The 21,569-nt window shown below is 48.0% G+C and overlaps 1 protein-coding gene across 1 annotated transcript in view; it reads left to right on the top strand.

Moving 5' to 3' along the window:
• The window catches only part of LOC112225759 (phospholipid phosphatase 3-like), a 36,551-nt gene extending 21,226 nt beyond the window's left edge, over positions 1 to 15,325 (top strand). The window contains exons 2-6 of the mRNA XM_042316600.1: positions 11,210 to 11,367; positions 11,769 to 12,055; positions 12,495 to 12,552; positions 14,101 to 14,277; positions 15,057 to 15,325. Coding sequence (XP_042172534.1) covers positions 11,210 to 11,367; positions 11,769 to 12,055; positions 12,495 to 12,552; positions 14,101 to 14,277; positions 15,057 to 15,158 — 782 coding nt within the window. The 3' untranslated portion in view covers positions 15,159 to 15,325. The remainder of the gene's footprint in view (positions 1 to 11,209; positions 11,368 to 11,768; positions 12,056 to 12,494; positions 12,553 to 14,100; positions 14,278 to 15,056) is intronic.
• Positions 15,326 to 21,569: the final 6,244 nt, after the last annotated feature.

Here is a 21,569-nt window from a genome sequence, read left to right as displayed (position 1 = left end):
CCAGCCACCCAGCCTGAACCACACACCCTTACCTTCACACTTACCTTCACACCCCTACATACCACAGACCACCAAACCCCTTTACATACATACCTGTCAGACCCTCGCCACACATACCCTTAGCTCCAGAGCACGGCTGCAGTGCTGCAGGAACAAGTCAGTGGAGTGGGGTTAGAACAGAGAGGCTAGGGGGAAGCGTGTCTGGACCTGACGACAGCTACAGTAACAGTTACACAGCCTGGAAACTAGAGACAGCACTACCGATAGTGGGTGGGAGGGAGGGGGGTTCAGAGGCTTGGAAATTGGAAGTAGGCTTTCATCTCTTCCTCCTGATTTGTTTTTTGAGTTAGCTCTGTTGTTTCGTGGGACAGATAGACCGTGTATCGAGTGATAATGTTAGTGATTATGTGTGCAGTAAATAACATTCTGGTTGTGTGTGTATGTGAGTCCAGCTGCAGCAGATGCTGCTGATATCAGATAGCCAGTGAGATGCCGTTGGGCTGTTTTTGTTTCCCAGGCTTTGTCCCTTGATGATCAGTCTTTTTGTGTAGGCATCATGGCAGACAAAACAGTGAACAGTGCACCCAGTTAGAACAATCCAGACAATTTAGGAGAGGGGACAGCAACGCACCCCCCCCCGCCCCGCCATCCTGTACCACCTGGATCAGCCCAACAAGTAAAAGCTGGGAGAAAGGACACCGTAGTGCTCATCCACACACATATTCGAACAGGGCGGACACACACACACACACACACAGTTGCTCTAATCAGGAGGATGATGGTTTACTAGACATAATCACAGCCCAGGTGCCAATGACTTCATCTCCTGTCTGAGGCTTACCAGGCTCACCCCTGTATAGTGGGTGTGTGTCCGTGTGTGTGTCCGTGTGTGTGTCCGTGTGTGTGTCTGTGTGTGTGTCCGTGTGTGTGTGTGTTGAACACTCAACTACTATTTTATACAAAGACTTTTTGTCCTAAAATGTCAGGTGAAACACAAAAGACGACTGGTCCTACTCTGTGACTCTCCCTGACTCAACACAGATAGAGATCACATACACACTATGTTGTGGCCGGGACACATTGTCTAAGAACAGTCTTCGGGGAATAGAAGTCCAGCTCTGTATAGTAGACACATCTACCAGTTACAATGCTATTATTAGGGATTACAGCAGGGTTTACTAAAGTTAGAGTAACAGCACCTCTATGTAATTATTCACTACACCAGTTACAATGCTATTATTAGGAATTACAGCAGGGTTTACTAAAGTTAGAGTAACAGCACCTCTATGTAATTATTCACTACACCAGTTACAATGCTATTATTAGGGATTACAGCAGGGTTTACTAAAGTTAGAGTAACAGCACCTCTCTATGTGATGATTCACTACACCAGATACAATGCTATTATTAGGGATTACAGCAGGGTTCACTAAAGTTAGAGTAACAGCATCTCTCTATGTGATGATTTACTACATCAGTAGCAGTAGATTGACTTCTGGATAAACAAGCAGCTTAGACCTGAGGTTGAGGACCAGAGGCCCTGGCACTGGCCCCAGAGGCCTGCCTGGCTGAAGAGAGACGGACCACCCCTGGAGGGTAGTAGGGGAGCGTTCTCCTCCCCTCCCCAGTGACTGTCCCCTCCCCTGCCCAGAACAGCAGGCCAAGTGGGTGGTTGGTTGGGGTCACCCCTCAAGAGATCTAGTGGTCCCTGGTCACTCAGCACCCATGGTATACTATATAGTGACTGTCACCTAAAATGTTGGTTGATGCCCTGTTGAGTAGTAGGCTATGTTACAGTCTAGTATTGATATTCATGTGTTAATAATATACTAGTACTGTTTGGTGAAGCTGTTAGTTTGGGTCTGTCTGTTTGTTCAGTGCCTGTCTATGGGTTGTTTAGTTTGCTGTGGTTTATTTGGTTAGCTATAGTTGGTTGAGGTTTTTGGGGGTAGTTTGGGTTTTTATGTGGCTTATTTGGTTGCGTGTTAGTCCATGTGGTGTTTTGTGGGTTGTTTGTGTGTGCAAGTGGGGTTTGTGTGTGTGTGTTCTGGGGGTATTCTGCTGGACGAGGCGAGGTCCTGTTTACAGAGCAGGTCCCAACAGAGCCCAGTTCTCTGACCCTCACATTCCAGAACCACCGCTAATCGTCTCCGTCTGTGAAACACTTCACCACATCTCTCAATTCTCAATCTCTCTCTCAATCCCCCAACCCCTTATCCATTCCCTCTCTCTCCCTCTCTAGAGCCCCCAACCCCTTATCCATCCCCTCTCTCTCCCTCTCTAGAGCCCCCAACCCCTTATCTATCTCCTCTCTAGAGCCCCCAGCCCCCCTCTCTCTCCCTCTCTAGAGCCCCCAACCCCTTATCCACCCCCTCTCTCCCTCTCTAGAGCCCCCAACCCTTTACCATCCCTTCTCTCTCCTCTCTAGAGCCCCCAACCCTTTATCCATCCCCCTCTCTCTCCTCTCTCTCGCCCCCAACCCCTTATCCATTCCTCTCTCTCCTCTCTAGAGCCCCCCAACCCCTTATCCATCCCCTCTCTCTCTCTCTCTCTAGAGCCCCCAACCCCATCCCCCTTTTATCCATCCCCTCTCTCCCTCTCTCTCCCCCCAACCCCTTATCCATTCCCCTCTCTCTCCCTCTCTAGAGCCCCCAACCCCTTATCCATCCCCTCTCTCCCTCCCCCCTCCCCTTATCCATCCCCCTCTCTCTCCCTCTCTAGAGCCCCCCATCCCCCTCTCTCCCTCTTATCCATCCCCCTCTAGAGCCCCCAACTCTCTCCCTCTCTCTCTCGCCCCCAACCCCCCATCCCCTCTCTCCCTCCCTCTCTCGCCCCCAACCCCTTACCCCTCCCCTCTCTCCCTCTCTAGAGCCCCCCCTTATCCACCCCCTATCTCCCTCTCCATCTCTCCCCTCTCTAGAGCCCCCAACCCCTTATCCATCCCCCTCATCCCCCTCTCTCTACTCTAGAGCCCCCAACCCCTCCATCCCCCTCTCTCTCTAGCCCCCCAACCCTTATCCATCCCCTCTAGAGCCCCCAACCCCTTATCCATCCCCTCTCTCTCTCTCTAGAGCCCCCAACCCCTTATCCATCCCCCTCTCTCCCTCTCTAGAGCCCCCAACCCCTTATCCATCCCCCTCTCTCTCCCTCTCTAGAGCCCCCAACCCCTTATCCATCCCCTCCCTCTCTCCATCCCCTCTCTCCCTCTCTCTAGAGCCCCCAACCCCTTATCCATCCCCCTCTCTCTCCCTCTCTAGAGCCCCCAACCCCTTATCCATCCCCCTCTCTCTCTCCCATCCCCTCTCTCTCCTCTCTAGAGCCCCCAACCCCTCTCCCCCTCTCTCCTCTCTAGAGCCCCCAACCCCTTATCCATCCATCCCCCCCTCTCCCCTCTCTCCTCTCTAGAGCCCCCAACCCCTTATCCACCCCTCTCCTCTCTAGAGCCCCCAACCCCTTATCCATCCCCCTCTCCCTCTCTAGAGCCCCCAACCCCTTATCCATCCCCTTATCCATCCATCCCCTCTCTCCCTCTCTAGAGCCCCCAACCCCTTATCCATCCCCCTCCTCCTTATCCATCCCCCTCTCTCTCCCTCTCTAGAGCCCCCAACCCCTTATCCATCCCCTCTCTCTCCATCCTCTCTCTCTCCCTCTCTAGAGCCCCCAACCCCTTATCCATCCCTCTCTCCCTCTCTAGAGCCCCCAACCCCTCCATCCTCCCCCCAACTCTCCATCCCTCTCTCTCCCTCTCTAGAGACCCCCAACCCCTTATCCATCCCTCTCTCTCCCTCTCCCAACCCCTCCATCCCCTCTCTAGAGCCCCCCCTTATCCATCCCCTCTCTTATCCCCCTTATCCCCCCTCTCTCCCTCTCTAGAGCCCCCAACCCCTTATCCATCCCCCTCTCTCTCCCTCTCTAGAGCCCCCAACCCCTTATCCATCCCCTCTCCTCTCCCTCTCTAGAGCCCCCAACCCCTTATCCATCCCCCTCTCTCTCCCTCTCTAGAGACCCCCATCCTCCTCTCTCTAGAGCCCCCAACCCCCCCCTCTCTATCCAGAGCCCCCAACCCCTTATCCATCCCCCTCTCTCTCCCTCTCTAGAGCCCCCCACCCCCCATCCCCTCCCCCCTCTCTAGAGCCCCCAACCCCTTATCCATCCTCTCTCTCTCTCTAGAGCCCCCAACCCCTTATCCATCCCCCTCTCTCTCCCTCTCTCTAGAGCCCCCATCCTCCTCTCTCTCCCTCTCTAACCCCCCCTTATCCATCCCCCTCTCTCCCTCTCTAGAGCCCCCAACCCCTTATCCATCCCCCTCTCTCTCCCTCTCTATCCATCCATCCTCCTCTCTCCCCTTATCCATCCTCCTCTCTCTAGAGCCCCCCCTTAACCCCTTATCCATCCCCTCTCTCTCTCCCCCAACCCCTTATCCATCCCCCTCTCTCTCCTCTCTAGAGCCCCCAACCCCCATCCATCCTCCTCCTCTCCTCTCTGAGCCCCCACCCCCAACCCCTTATCCATCCTCCTCCTCTCCCTCTCTAGAGCCCCCAACCCCTTATCCATCCCCTCTCTCTCCCTCTCTAGACCCCCAATCCATCCATCCTCCTCTCTCTCCCTCTCTAGAGCCCCCAACCCCTTATCCATCCTCCTCTCTCTCCCTCTCTAGAGCCCCAACCCCCCATCTCTCTCCCTCTCTAGAGCCCCCAACCCCTTATCCATCCTCCTCCTCTCTAGAGCCCCAACCCCTTATCCATCCCCTCTCTCTCCTCCCCCTCTCTAGAGCCCCCAACCCCTTATCCAACCCCTCCTCCATCCATCCCCCTCTCTCCCTCTCTCTCTCTCCTCTCTAGAGCCCCCAACCCCTTATCCATCCCCTCTCTCTCCCTCTCTAGCCCCCAACCCCTTATCCATCCTCCTCTCTTGCCCCCCCCCACCCCTTATCCATCCCCCTCTCTCTCTCCTTTCTCTGTTTGTCAATTTTCCTAGAGCCCCCAACCCCTTATCCATCCCTCTCTCTCCCTCTCTAGAGCCCCCAACCCCTTATCCATCCCCTCTCTCTCTCCCTCTCTAGAGCCCCCAACCCCTTATCCATCCTCCTTTTCCTCTGTTTGTCAATTTTCCGTACCCGCTCTAACAATGTTTTCCAGTCTTTTGAGTTTGACACTGTTTTATTGACTGGTACTCATTATGAGTAATATGCCCTCAAAGCATCTGCATAAATAACACACATAATAACTAACACGTAACATCTGCCCCCTCCTCCACCCTCCTGCTCTCTGCTCTCTCTCTCTCTGTCTTTATTCTCTTCTGTTTTTCTCTGTGTTGTTGTTCTCTTCTCACAGTGAGCTCATTCTGGGCTGTGGTCATAGAAGTGTAAATTAGAACCAGAAGAGTTTCTGAAGAGTGGGGCACATATCCCCTCTCCTCCCATTCCCTTGCCCTCTCTCTCTTCCTGTTTCTCCTCCCTCTCTCGGTCTCTCCCTTTGACAATTTGAAAGCATTCCCACTTTGAGAACTCCGTCCAACAGCACATTTGGCCCGTGTGTGTGGGTCTATGTTAGTGTTTCTCTCTCTCCCTCCCTCCCTCCCTCATTCGCTGCTCCACTCTGCTCTGCTGCTGTGTCCTCTGAGGCTGCTCTTGGCCAGGTGCAGCGGTTTGCTCACAGCTGCCTGACAGATGAGGTGAGGGGCTCTGGAGTGTCTTTTGCATCTTCTTGTGAAAGCGTTTAGAGCCACTGTAAACCCTAGTGTAAAGACTGGAACTTTACTGGGACTGGCTGAGACCTCTCAGACCTCTGAGGTTGTATAGGTGCAGGCTCGGTTGACAGTGTGTGTTCTGCTGCAGAACATTTCACATATGTGTTCTGTGTGTTCTCCATGGTTTCACTGGGATGTGTGTTTGGGAAGTTTGTATAAGATGTGTTTTGTGGATTGAGGTTGGTATGCGGCAAACTGGCGGCCTCTTTTTTGTGTGGACTGTGTTGTTTGAGAGTAGCATTTTGAGGAGCTCTGTAAGCGAGCGTTGTTGGGTCCCGGCCATGTGAGCCCAGGCTGTCAAATCAAGTCAAATGTTATTGGTCATACGCGTGTTTAGCAGATGTTATTGCGGGTGTAGCGAAATGCTTGTGTTTCTATCTCCGACAGTGCAGTAATATCTAACAGGTAATATCTAACGATTTCAATACACACACATCTATGTAAAGGAATGGAATTAAGAATATATAAATATATGGACGAGCAATGTCAGAGCGGTACAGACTAAGATACAGTACAATAGAATGCAGTATATATCAATGAGATGAGTAATGGAACATGTATAAACATTATTAAAGTGACTAGTGTTCCATTTATTAAAGTGGCCGGTGATTTCAAGTCTATGTATATAGGCAGCAGCTCTAATGTGCTGCTTATGGACTTTAACACACAAATGTGGAAATGACAACACACACATATTTACAGAGCGGTCAATACATCATTGACAGGGTCACGGTCATAGTTTGCCTACTGAGCGGTTGATGGCTCCCATTACTGTGAGAAACACACTAGAGGATCCAGCACTAACGCCTCAACCAGCCAGCCCCACACTTTTATTATGGCAGGAATGGAGACGCTGTCCATTAGCAGACTGACAAACCACAATAACATTGATTATAACCGTAATTCTGGCCCAGATACAGAGAGAGAGAGAGAGAATTGTGGTAAAGAAGTAGCCACCATGTCATGTGTTTTCAGAGTAAAGCTATAAAACCTATACAGGGTTTCAGCCCCTGACCTTGTCAGTGTGTGCTTGAGTCAAGAGAACCACATCTCTCTTCTGGGCCGTTCCATATGATTTCAATCCCTTTCTGACTGCACCTCTTTTGGTTTGAATGAAACCTTTCAGACATGTTTGGCCATGTTGGAAGTGGTCAGAAAGCGACTTTTTTAACCCGAATGCCAAAACATTCAGGAGATGGAGGTTCTCAAAGTTGACCCACTTTTCATACCCCACACTACCATGAGACATTCATGTGTGCCTGTGTAAGTACCATTGGTGGGTTGGTTGGCCCTGCCAGAATGTCACTTGGACAGAAGGCAGCTGCTGTAGCTGCTGCACACTAATATTAACATCTGGGTCAAAGGTGACTTCCTGTCACAGTGTGGGTCAATGGGCCATTTGATCAGACCACCTTGTTTGGGCACAGTCATTTGGTTAATTCTGGATCTTAACAGGTGTGATGGGTTCATTCTACAGCCAATGTTAAGATGAGCTTAGGCAGAGAGGAAGAGGTGAAGCGAGAGACATAACTGGGCCCAAAATGTGTCTTCTGCAGCAGGTGGCTTTTTGAAATGGCCCTTTAAATTAAATTAAAACCAAAAATCTCATTTTTGTTTTCAGACATTTTTACCACATAGACCATTTTGACCTTGTGGCTGTGGTAACTAGTGGAAACCATTGTGCCTGATGTTCACATGCATATCTGGCCTCTCATTAGCTAGAATGGTCCCACCTGATCTTGCCCCATCTCGACTGTTTTCCATCTTTTAAGAAATGTGTTTTCATTGTTAGAGCGGCCACTGGAGTATCTAGCCAAGTATTTTTATTTATTTATTTAACTGGGCAAGTCAGTTAAGAACACACTCTTATTTATGATGGCCTACCCCGGCCAAACCCTAACCCGGACGATGCTGGGCCAATTGTGTGCCGCCTTATGGGACCCCCAATCATGGCCAATTGTGATACAGCCTGGAATCAAACCGTGGTCTGTAGTGACGCCTCTAGCACTGAGATGCAGTGCCTTAGACTGCTGCGCTACTATGGTTTAGGGCATATCTCACTCTTGAGTGTCTTCACTCTATTTCCCAGATCAGGCGTAAATACACACCTAGATCGATAAGAGGATTAAGGTTAGAGAGAGATTCTGATTGAAATGGGTTTGGGACCAGCAACTCTCATCCTGCTGTACAGGGTGTTCACCAGGGGGCATGTCTGGGGAACTGAATACCACAGTGATGCAACTTGCTGATTTCTACAGGACTAACCCAAAGGAGGGGGTTCATGTTCCAAATGTTTTTGTGTTGTGAATGATCTAGGGTACCTCACGCTTTTGGAGTTTTCTCATGACCCAGAACCACCAAGTAAACAAAATCAGGGTTTGTACCCAGGCCAACCCATATCATCTGTGACCCACAGTCTATTCAGTAAACACATTTCTTAGACGATTCCCCTCCTCCAGGGTATTTAACCTGATTAGTCCACAGTAATCATGTCTCTATTAGATTCACCTGACTGACTGGAACACGAGGGGGGTCAGTTCATCATAGGAAGCTGGAAGACCTTCAAAGACACTTAAAGTGATCGTTTGGTAATTTGGCAATGAGGCCTGTTATCTACTTCCCCAGAGTGGAAGGAACTTGTGGATTCTATTTGTATTTATCTGCGTCCAGTATGAAGGAACTCAGAGGTAGTGTCACAAGCTGCTAACGCTAGTTAATTAACAACTTCCTTCAAACTGCATGCAGATACACACAAACTATATCCACAAAAGTTCATCTGTCTCTGGGAAAGTAGATAAAGGGCCTCATTGCCAAAATCCTTGTCTACCCCTTTAAGTACCTAAGTAAGGCCTCCTAATACATATACAACATCTTTACCTTCATCTCTGTCTTTGTACTGAGTCATGGTACTGGGTCCTTACCAACTCCAGACAGCCACTCTCTCTCACTTCTCTGGGAGAGATCTGGCTTTTCTACGGTGGTCTGGAGTTAGGCCCTTGCGTGATGTCAGAGGCTCTGTAGAGGGCTGCAGCTTGGAGTCGCACGCCATGGTGTGTTTATGTGTGTGCCGTGTGTGTATATCATGCACGTGTTTGTACAAAGTAGATCAGGCAGAGATCAGGGTCAGGTGAGATGTTTGCACTCTCTCTTCTCTCGCTCTCTCCTCTCCGTCTAGCTCTTCTCTCGCTCTCCCCTCGTCTATCTCTCCTCTCTCTGCTGTCGTCAGAGCCTCTGCTATCTGCCTGCAACGTGTTTCCCCCCTCCCCTCCCCTCCCCTCCCCTCCTTCTGTCTTTCTGGCCCTCCCGTGCCTTCTCTTAACCAGAGGATATGTCGTTATCTGTGTTTGGTCTTTCTCTCTGACAAACACATGCTTCCAGTATTAGCAAAGGTCACAAGCAGACATTAGCTGTATACTACAGTAACTGTACCCTGCTTATAAGCCAATGACGCTACACTACTTCCTCGTTTTCATTCCTAAATTGTATTGGTCCTTAGGTACATTGATATGTGTGTAGGTTCTTAACTGTATGTCTTGGGGTGAAAGGGTCGCTGTATGGATCTGTTTTGGTAGTATTCATGATTGACTGACTGGTACTGTGAGTGAGATATATCTGTAGAGTATTCATGGTTATATAGTGCAGGTAGACTGAAACCTGTTGAACTCTGGTAGACTCACAGAAAGTCACACTGAAGGTCAGTGAGCCATGTCCTTCTCCCGTCTGCTACTGTTGATCTACAGTCTCTAATGGCCTGTGTTGTCCTCTCCTCCTGTCACGTAGTCTCTCTGAGATTTCCTGGCAGCAGCAGTGTTTGCCTGGGCCCGCTCCAGTTCCAGGCTCTATGATGAGGGAGAGGTTAATCATTAGTCCCATGCTCTCCCTGCTCCATGGGGGAGAGGCTATGGGGGCATGGGATAGGGGACTACATGATGGGCTAGAGGGGCTGTGGGGAGCAGAGAGAGGAACTAGAAGGGTAGTTTGGAAGTTCAGAGTGAGTGTAGTGGTGTAGATTTAATTTCAGATATAGCCTTGGATTTGATTTCATCCTCCCTGCTGTGTGACTGGTGCCAGTATCATAACGAGGTTGCACAATCTTTACCCAATGAACTTTCACCAGCAGCAGGGCAGGTTGCAGCGAGGTTTGTTTGCTTAAGAAAGACAGACCTTGACCACCCTTTACGCCTTCCTTACACACACACTTTTAATTGGTTAGCCAACCAGGAAATAAAAATAAGAAGGTAATGTGTTACTACATTGATTTAATAAATATTCTGCCAATACAGTGGTAGTTAATGTTTAATGTTGTACGCTCCTTGTGTGTCTCTGTGCAACACTACACTATTTCTATTCCCTTATTATTGGACACAAAAGACTACTCTATTCCCTTTCTATTGGAGGTCTCTGCAGTCACGTTATAGTCTATACTGTAGCCTGGCTATTACTTTACTGTAAAACCCTTTGGCTTTCACCACTTTGTCATTTTCTGTGTAATAGACTCTCTCTGTCTCCTCTCCTCCTGAATAATCCTTCATTCTGCACTGTCATCTCTGTCTCTCTCTCGTCTCCCCCTCCTCCAGCCTCTCTGGTGGAGCTCCAGTATGTAAGGAATGCCAGATACTTTGGGAGATCTTGAATCCAGTCAGTGGATGACTGACAGGCCTAAGACCCGCCCCCTCCTCAGATTGCACCCAGGCCGATATCAAATCAAATCAAATCAAATGTATTTATATAGCCCTTCGTACATTAGCTGATATCTCAAAGTGCTGTACAGAAACCCAGCCTAAAACCCCAAACAGCAAGCAATGCAGGTGTAGTAGCACGGTGGCTAGGAAAAACTCCCTAGAAAGGCCAAAACCTACGAAGAAACCTAGAGAGGAACCAGGCTATGTGGGGTGGCCAGTCCTCTTCTGGCTGTGCCGGGTGGAGATTATAACAGAACATGGCCAAGATGTTCAAATGTTCATAAATGACCAGCATGGTCCAATAATAATAAGGCAGAACAGTTGAAACTGGAGCAGCAGCACGGCAGGTGGACTGGGGACAGCAAGGAGTCATCATGTCAGGTAGTCCTGAGGCATGGTCCTAGGGCTCAGGTCCTCCGAGAGAGAGAAAGAATTAGAGAGAGCACACTTAAATTCACACAGGACACCGAATAGGACAGGAGAAGTACTCCAGATATAACAAACTGACCCTAGCCCCCCGACACATAAACTACTGCAGCATAAATACTGGAGGCTGAGACATCCTGTCTCCTAAACCCTTCTCATATAAAACAGGATCAAGGATCAATGACACCTTTTTGTCTTGGCTCTCTGTGCGATGCGTCACTCTTACTCTTTTCTCTCTCTCTCTCTCACACACACACACACACACACACACTCCTCATATTTTCTTCCTATTCTGTCTCTTCATCTCCCCCATAACTGTGTCTAAACCCCCCCTTCTCTCTCTGTCTCTCTAGCCTCCATCCCGTTCTTTGCGTGTGAGTTGAAGGCGGTGACTCCGTACCGGAGGGGTTTCTTCTGTGGGGACCAGAGCATCACCTACCCCTACCTGGAGAGAGAGGCCATCCCTGATGCACTGCTCATCGCTGGGGGCATCGTCATCACTGGCCTCACGGTGAGGCACACAACACAACACACCACTTACACACTGTAGGATCTTACTGAGTATACACACATGACATTCTATCACCACTTACACACTGTAGGATCTTACTGAGTATATACACATGACAGACTATTACCACTTACACACTGTAGGATCTTACTGAGTATATACACATGACATACTATCACCTCTTACACACTCACTGTAAGCAGACGAGAGGTTCACCTGGAAGTAGATGTATTTATGAGCCATTCAATATTTAGCCTTTATTTAGTCAGGTCATTGAAAAAACCTTCTCTTTTACAATACGCTGTGAAAGTGTACCGTCGTTTCTCTACCGGTATCTAGCGCAGCTTTTTTCCGAAGAGGACTGATTCTAACTCTTGTTCCTCCTCTTCTTCCCTGGCCAGATTGCGCTGGGCGAGTGTTACCGGGTTCGATTTTGTGAGGTGCAATCACGGGCCTTCGTGCGCAACCTCTACGTGTCCTGCCTCTATAAGGAGCTGGGAAGCTTCCTGTTCGGCTGCTGCGTGGGCCAATCATTGACCAACATGGCCAAGCTGAGTGTGGGGCGCCTGCGACCTAACTTTCTGTCGGTGTGCAACGTGACATACGCCTCGCTCAACTGCGTCCCCGGCTCCTACGTGGCCCAAGTCACCTGCAGGCAGCCCAAACACAAGATGGTGGAGGAGGCCAGGTCAGTACCGAGAGAGACGCCTTCCCTATTCACACTATAGGGCCAGGCCTGGCCAAACTGAGCTGGCCTGGTTACACACCCACCATAGTTGCTGGAACCGTGCAGGAAAGGACAAGGTGAAAATAAATATCAGAACTAGCACTGCAGTTGTGGTTGGTCCTGTAATGTGAATCAAGCTTCAGTGTATCAGTTGGGCTCAATTCCTGTCAGTTGGATTGGATATGAGATTTTTCCATTGTTATGCAATCCTGAAAAGTCATTCACTGACTGGAATTGAGATGGAATAGACCCAAACGCCGCTAGTCTAGTCAAAGTGAAAGTCTGTCTTTGTGAGAAAGTATTGCTATGAATGTTTATTACCATAGATTGAGATGGAGCAATATTGACACTAGATAACTGGGTTAATGAATGACATCCCTGTCATCCCTTTATCTTTCAGGAAGTCCTTTTTCTCTGGCCATTCCTCCTTTGCCATGTACACCATGCTCTACTTGGCGGTAAGTGTCACTGGCAATTGGAGAGACACACACACACACACACACACACACACACACACACACACTTGCACGTGCCTGTGGCGACAAAGAACAGCACACCTGCCAAGTAACGTTTATACACTTGAAGTCACCTGCTTTAACTGGGATTACTACAAATTAGTTGAAGGAAGGAAAGAATGATCTTTGACAATTTTAACTTTCACTGTATGAAAGAAAATATTGGACACTTTGTCCCTGTAGAGATGGATTGCACACTCACTCACACACATACTCACAAACACTCACATACATTCATGCACATTCACATACACACATTGTACATGCAAACTCTGAGAAAGGCAACTTTTCAAAAGCCGTCCTGCCTGAAATGAAAAGGGAGAGGGAGGAAGTTTTCCACAGGGAACATGAATAGAGGGAGAGATGTAGAGCAGACAGAGCACTCCTTGTTTGGGGGGGGGCTGCTGAGAGATCCACAGGCTTCTTTCAACAAGAGAACCCCACTCCCCTCCTCTCTCTCTACTGGACCATTGGTGAGGAACACATTGTGGGGTGAGAAATGACAGAGGAAGACAAAAGCCCATCATGGCTCAAGCATTTGTTCCCATAATGTATTCATTCACATTATAAATGGAATTCCTCCACTTCATTAAGTCTCCAATGGTCCGGAATATGACTGGAATAATCGCAAAACTATTTACGGGAAATATATATGAAACTCATTCAATTTCAATCTGATAAAAGGAGAGGATTCACCATTCAAATACATAGTTAATAGATTTCTCGGGTCCTCCCCTCCCCTCCTCACCCCCACTTAGGGACAGAGAGAAAGAGGGAGAGAAAGAGAGTGAGGCATTGAGAGCAGTTGAGTGTCCTGAGAAAAACAAGGGGCCTCATTCTTCATTCTGTCTCCTCTTCTCCCTCTCTTCTCCCTCTATCTTCCCTCCATCCCGTCTGTGGCTTCCTGGCGTATAGCTAGTACTACTACTGCAGACTGACTGTGTCCTTTAGAATCCATGGGACCTGCAGCGACATGCAACCAGGGCCCTGGGCCAGCTGCTGGGGTTGGAGGGCAAGAAGACTGACACCTGATTCCAGCTCCCCTCCCCTCCAGAGGAATACTTTCCACATGTTCCAGTTACAGGCCCAGGCCTGGCAGCAGTCACCTCAGAAACAGCACCATGTATCTCTACAGTTAACCCCTGACCTCTCAGTCAGTCTCTGTCTGGTCCCTGACTGACAGACACTCCTCCTCTATTGTAGTAATGATGGGACTTGGAGGGCAAGATGAGATGGAGGAGAGGTTTATTAGGGTGCTGAGCCCAGTGTGGATGGACTAATGCCAGGTCCTCTTCCTCACCCTCTAGATGTGTGTGTTAACTGTGTTTAATGTACCATGTGACCAGATCACTGTGGAAAGAACCAACTACGCTGCAGTTTATGCACACACACAGACGCATGCAAAAATGCATGAGTGCCTGCACACACACACACACACACACTTCTCATATTTGAAGGCTCTGATCATGTGACGCTGCTCTCCTTCTCCAGTTCTACCTGCAGGCGCGGTTGTCATGGCGAGGGGCTCGTCTGCTGCGCCCACTGCTACAGTTCCTGCTGGTGATGATAGCCGTGTACACCGGGCTGAGCCGCATCTCTGACTACCGCCACCACCCCACCGACGTGATCACCGGCTTCATCCAGGGAGGCCTCACCGCCTACTGGGTGGTAAGTGTCTGTCTCTCTCCTCCCTCTGCTCTATGGAGCTGTGGGATTGGGAACAAATGTGTTGATGTATGATCTCCTATGTCAGTCAGGCTTACAGGATGAAATAATGTCAACCATGCCTGCCTAAACAATAACAGGGCATCATGTCCTATCCATCTGCCTGTACAATCTGTATTTATCCATCTGCCTATACAATCTGTATTTGTCTCATTCAGTCCCTATATGGTGGGATCTCATCTGGGTCAGGCTGAGCAGTATAACCAGTCTCTCTGGCGGTTGGGATATCTGTCTTATGTTTGATGTTCTCTTGGTTGCCTTTGTGTGTTTGACTTGACAGTGTTCCATCTCTATGTATCTGTGTTTGACGGACAGTGTTCCATCTCTATGTATCTGTGTTTGACGGACTGTGTTCCATCTCTATGTATCTGTGTTTGACGGACTGTGTTCCATCTCTATGTATCTGTGTTTGACGGACTGTGTTCCATCTCTATGTATCTGTGTTTGACGGACAGTGTTCCATCTCTATGTATCTGTGTTTGACGGACAGTGTTCCATCTCTATGTATCTGTGTTTGACGGACAGTGTTCCATCTCTATGTATCTGTGTTTGACGGACAGTGTTCCATCTCTATGTATCTGTGTTTGACGGACAGTGTTCCATCTCTATGTATCTGTGTTTGACGGACAGTGTTCCATCTCTATGTATCTGTGTTTGACGGACAGTGTTCCATCTCTATGTATCTGTGTTTGACAGACACTGTTTTATCTGTGTCTCTCCAGGCCTTCTATATTTCCTCCATGTTTAAGAACAACCGTCCAGAACTGTCTCCCACCAGCATGTCTCTGGAGAGCCCCTTGTCCAGCCAACAGACCGTCTGCTAGCACCACCTGCCCCATCACACCCCTCCTCACCTACCTGGACGGATGGGAGAAAAGACAGAAAGAAAGAGAGAGAGAGGGAGAGACAGTCAGATAGCAGAGGTGAGCAGCACATGGAGGGACAGGGAGGGAGACAAGGTGTGTGAAAAGGAAGGGGGATGAGATAAGAGGTAGAGCAGGTAAAAAGTGTTCTAGCAAGTACACACATGCTCTGATGAATACGTCAAGACACGCACGCACACGTAGTGCCACCTCTCTCTCTCTCACTAACACACACTACCATCTAACAAACACACACACACACACCAAAACACTGTAGAGAACAACCCGTCCACATGGGGATACGCATAGTAATTTTACAGATATTTTGTATATGAAAAACAACAAATGTTTCTATTTTTCAAATGAGAGTCGTAGATGAAGCTGCTAATAATAATGATTTTTTTCCTGTTCTAAGTAGAATATGTTTTATATGTGATGGTGGTTAGTGGGCAGTGCATTAGGTTAGCTCTCACAAACACACGGTCAGTCAGTGTCTCTAAATGATCTTCATTAGTCATTTGACCAGCCTGGATGATGACATCATCAGCTGGACTCCACTTCTTCAGCTTGACGTCCCCTGACTCTAATTCTGTGGATGTCTCATTGACGTCCCCTGACTCTAATTCTGTGGATGTCTCATTGACGTCCCCTGACTCTAATTCTGTGGATGTCTCATTGACGTCCCCTGACTCTAATTCTGCGGATGTCTGACTCCCCTAATTCTGCGGATGTCTCATTGACGTCCCCTCTAATTCTGTGGATGTCTCATTGACTTCCCCTGACTCTAATTCTGTGGATGTCTCATTGACGTCCCCTGACTCTAATTCTGTGGATGCCTCATTGACGTCCCCTGACTCTAATTCTGTGGATGTCTCATTGACGTCCCCTGACTCTAATTCTGTGGATGTCTCATTGACGTCCCCTGACTCTAATTCTGTGGATGTCTCATTGACGTCCCCTGACTCTAATTCTGTGGATGTCTCATTGACGTCCCCTGACTCTAATTCTGTGGATGCCTCTCCATCCTTCACCCTCTAACTACACAGCAACTAGTAGAGGATGTAATGGACAAAGACAAAAGAGAACACTTTGTATTCAACCAAGTATCTTAACTTCAGTTACCCAGGAGTGATAGGGTGGAAATCTGCTTTGCCCAGGTTACGTCCCCTCCCCCTCACTCCCATGCTTTTCCATGTCTGTACTCTGTACTAACCACTTATTACTCTGTCTCAGAGGCGGAGCTATGACTGAACCCTGTAACCTTTGACCTATTACCCTGACATCTGAGCTGCACCTTGAGTTATGCCACTCTCACAGGGGAGCCAAAATGGCTGCCTCGTGTTGCCTATGGCAGAGGTCCCCTGTATATTCCTATTAATAGCACTTGAACTACATAATGGAACCTACTCTGATAGTATAATTGATATTATATATATTTTCTCAAGTTTGAATAATCAGTGTTTTATTTCTCTTAATATGTCACTCTCATACGGTATATGTTTTAGTTTTTTTCCAAATGATAATTATTCAAATTGAATGTAAATAGATATGTCTTTTTTATAAACCACACAGAATTTCAAAAGTATTATTAGTGCCATTTTTGGACAGTTTTTTTCACGTTTATGTGTTATATGTCTGTGTTGTTGATCAGGTACGCAGAGTTGTTGTTATTGTCATAACGACTAGACTGAGCCAGAGCTATTATCAGAAAGCTATTTCTTGTTTCCAGTTTTGTGTTTTTTCTTTCTCTGTGAATGCCAGAATGGCTGAAAATAACCACTGTACTCAAAAAACCAAACCAATAAAATGAATGTTGAATCTTTTGACCTCCTATTGTCCACTGATATTCCTTTTTGTCTCACACACTTTTTTTTCTTTCCGCACAGAAACAATGTTTGTCGTCTGACTGTTTATATGCTCAACAGAGTAAAGAATCAGTTGTTCGTCACACACACATGACCAGTAAGTACGTTCAAGCTTAGTTCAGGAAAAGTTAGAGGTGAAACCGAGAGCAACAAAAAATATTGAATCCTAAAGTCACAAGTGACTTCACCTCTAGTTTCTGACTGGGAAAGAACCCCACCTACTTTCTCCCTCCACCACCCCGCTCTCCTTTCTCCCTCCCTTCTCTACCTCCCTCTCTCTTTCAATCCTTTTGGAGTGCAGCAGAGCGCGCTGGGCTTTTTGGGGATCATGCTGCCATGGCGATGCCTGGCTAGATAGTGGGCTGGGGAGGTGGAGGCCTTTTTATTTCTTTTATTTCTTTTCCAATCCACTTCCTGGCTGAGTGAGGGGAATAAAAGGCAGCTGAGATCAGAGTGAGAGAAAGGGATGGCTGCAGTAATGGGTGTGTATGGAGGTGAGGAAAGGGGAGGGCTGGCATGTAGCGGGAGAACAGGATGAAGGGAGAAGCTGAGGTTCAGTAATGAAGGGAAGGAGTAATGGGTGTGTATGGAGGTGAGGAAAGGGGAGGGCTGGCATGTAGCGGGAGAACAGGATGAAGGGAGAAACTGGGGTTCAGTAATGAAAGGAAGGAGTAATGGGTGTGTATGGAGGTGAGGAAAGGGGAGGGCTGGCATGTAGCGGGAGAACAGGATGAAGGGAGAAGCTGGGGTTCAGTAATGAAGGGAAGGAGTAATGGGTGTGTATGGAGGTGAGGAAAGGGGAGGGCTGGCATGTAGCGGGAGAACAGGATGAAGGGAGAAGCTGAGGTTCAGTAATGAAGGGAAGGAGTAATGGAGCAGTTGGCAGTGGGGAAGGGGTGACGGGGGGAGAGAGGGAGGAGGGATTTGGGTGTGGGGCTTCGGGCTGGGAAGGAATGTGACTGTGGTTGTCAGGCCTGTTTTGTGTCAATACTGTTACCAAGAGACACATTTAATTCCTTAGCACTGTAAATGCCTGTGCTTGTGAAGATGTTGTTTTTGTCTAGGTCATCATTGTGTGTGTGTGTGTTTTCTTTTTGGTTGAGCAGGAGAGAAGAGTAGATGCTCTACTAAGCTTACAACACAGCCTTTCAAACATGACATCTTGATTGCTCTGTAGATGTCTTCCTTGGTGACCCTTTGACCTTGTTCAAATGAATGGGATTGACAAGAGGAGGCCGATTCTCCCTCCAGTCCATAGAGCAGAGAGGCCAGACTAACTGAGGCGTGTGTCCTGTCTATCTGAAAGGTCCCACTAGTTCCAGCCCTCTCCACTGTGTGAGTTGTGGCTGTAGTTTAGTATACACATACAACAGTAGCCCCAGCCGGCCTGTGGTCATTTAGATGAGGCTGATTGAGCACTAATCTCAGCCTGTAAAACACATTCCCGTCTCCACGCTCCATTCTGAAAGAAAATAAAGCACACTTTCTCCCTCTTCCCCATACTTAGGGCTGGGGAATTCCTTTGATAAGACATTTGTTTTTCAGATAAAATACAGGTCTAAAAACAGAATCTTTCCATGGGCGGATGTTACGGCGGGCGATCAGAATCAATGGTGTGGAGGTAGGGAACCCTGTGATGGGTTACTACTGCAGGCAGGCTGGCAGGCAGACAGACGGGCACGTAGCTCACCTGCATACCTGTCTAGTGGAGGTGGAGAGGACACCTGTATCATACCTGCTGTCTGCCTATCATACTATCAGATGGGATAACATCACCCAGGCATTTAAAACTCCCCCACCAGGCTTCCTTTGAGGGCTTCTTTCTGGTAATGTAATGACCAAGAAACTTCTACAGTCCGCCAAATACTTCTCATAATAAGGCACCGTTTCAAGCAGCTTACTGTTGTACATTGAATCAACAGTGGAGAAAGAGGAGCTATTTCTGCTTTGCATATAATCCCAGGGTCGGTCTCCATGGCATTACAGACATAGCCTCTGGATTGGAACTTAGTGGGGTTCTTATCCCTCTGCAGCTCAATTCTTGATAGAATTAGAAGGGATTAATGGGCTCTTTAGTATGCTTGAGTTGAGACCTGCTGCTGCTCAGCTCCATTAGACTGAATATTCCTCCATATACTCCATCTATCCCAGCAATGACAGTTTGGGAATGCTGCAGCCATTAAGACCTGAGACTTGAGAGCAGAGCAGAGCGGGCACATTGTGTCCTGACTCCTGATAAAGGCCTGGGAAAGGCATTGGTCTCTCTCTATGCTCCAGCAACACAGCACTAGATAAATCTGCCTTCATCATGCTGCACCGAGGGGATTAGACCAGGCCAGATCATTTGGTATGCAGAAAGAGAAGAAAACACCCCAAACGGTGCCAGAAATAGCTTTTCGAGCCCTCTGGGTGGACGTACGTCAGGTCTGCGATGGCAATTAGTGTGACGTGGAAACTCTGCAGATGGTGTGTGAGTAGTCTCAGACACGTAGCATCACACACCCCACCTGCATACTCAACCCACTGGACGACCACATGCCTCAGAGTCCACACCTGTATGATATATCTGATGGGGATAGTATCATAGCGTGGGCATTTGGGCACGGCCACACCGCCTCCAGGATAGCTGTTTTGGCAAGGATGGACCCAAAGCGGGGTGGAGGGGTAGCTTTTGTTACCGTTGAATATTGATGAGTGAAGTTGCAGTTTTTTCACATATTTGGATCCCACCGTTGAGTGTTTCATTTGTGCGTGAGACAGACTGGTAAAAAATATCCAATCTCAACATAATCAATTTAGCAGCTTCCCAAAACACATTTTTGGGACATGGCTGCTGTGCCAGCTCAAACAATACAGTATGCAGCAGGAAAGATGAACTATAGTATTACCTTTCCTGTTCGCTGCCAAGCCTTTAAACTTAACATGGATTGTAACCTTTATCTAGCATTTCAGTATTTGATATGTAAATGATCTCTATTTCAAATATTGTTGCATGGCAGCAGTTGTGGCCCGTGGGGCCTGGGATGTGTAATAAACACAGCTTAACTCTGAGGACGGTGAATAACACCACAGGCCCCTATTTACCTACCTGGAAGTCATTCTGTGGGATGTATATGGCTGCTCAATGTGTGGATGTTATTTTACAGTGTCTGACGGTGTGAAACAGAACGCTCCCGGGTACATTACCCTGAGGGTGGTATGCTATCAATTGCTACCACTATCTATGTCAAGGTTATCGGGGCCACTTTGACCCCTCAGTTCACACATGAACATAAACAGCTAGATTAGTCCGACAGGTAAGAATGTCTAAAGGTTCCTAAGGAATGTGTTGGACTATGACAAAACATGGAGCTAAAAAACAATGTTATCTGTAGGACAGAGACAAGACACCATGTTGATAGAGAAATCAAGCAACGTGTTTATACTGTACGGTCTAAAGGATGAGAGACTACATGCCTGGTGGGTGGGTGGGTGTGTGAATGTGTATGTGTCTGCATGCCTGTGGGTGTGTGTTTGTGTTTACGTACTCAAGTGCATGCATGCTTGTGTGTATATACTATACGCCAGGCATTGTGGGTCGTTAAGCACCGATTGGAATGTGAAAACAAGGGCTGGAGAGTGAAAGCATGGTAAGGAACAGCGAGGTGTCGGGGACGAGGGAGGAGAGACAAACCAACCATCTGGGTCCCAGGGTCAGGGTCAGTCCACAGAGCCTCACACTCCCTCTGACATGTTACCATGACATGACACTCAGTGCCTGTATCTCAAATGGCACGCCATTCCCCAAGGCCCAGGCCAAAAGTAGTGCACTAGGTAGGGAATAGGGTGCACTTGAGACACATCCAGGGTCTGTTTATAGAGGCTGAAGAGCCATGTAGAGTAACAGATGTATCTGTTCTGCAGTTCTCCATTTCTCCATTTCTCTGCACTTAGTCATCTGCAGTCTGCCAGCGATGAGCTGACACTAGACCAGCCCATTTTAGAGAATGTCTGCAAACAATTATGTCGTTGATGTTGACATAATGGCTTTCCCGTATTGTTGCTGTTGCGTGGTGCTGTGAGATGGTTTTTTGGGGTCATACAGTGTCTCAACTATTACAAAGAATTGGAGTACAATGTGTGTGTATGGTGTGTTTGAGAGTGCGCATGTGTGTACAGTATGTGTGTGGTGTCAGTGATGGGGAGGAAGGTGGTATCAGTGCAGTGGTAGTACCAGTAATTCCTCTCCCGTGTTCACAGCTGAAACAACAAGGAGGACTGGACAACCTAGTGGGGTTGAGGCCACAGGGACCAACGTGTGTATGTGAGAGAGTGTGTGTGTGTGTGTGTGTGTCTTGGCAACGAGTTAAGCCAAGATGTAGGAATGGCTTGGATACACAAGGTGTTGTCACGCTGAGTGCTGATATAAGACAAAGACAATAATCTGTGTTAAAATGGGGTGACATCCACACGCATGAACCACTTATATTATCTCTGTCCTTATTAGAACAGTGGCAAACATGTCGCT

This window comes from Oncorhynchus tshawytscha, unplaced genomic scaffold, assembly GCF_018296145.1.
Source record: "Oncorhynchus tshawytscha isolate Ot180627B unplaced genomic scaffold, Otsh_v2.0 Un_scaffold_7045_pilon_pilon, whole genome shotgun sequence".
In the NCBI taxonomy this organism is placed as follows: domain Eukaryota; kingdom Metazoa; phylum Chordata; class Actinopteri; order Salmoniformes; family Salmonidae; genus Oncorhynchus; species Oncorhynchus tshawytscha.
The sequence above is the reverse complement of the archived record's forward strand: the minus strand, read 5'-3'. Positions and strand labels throughout refer to the sequence as shown.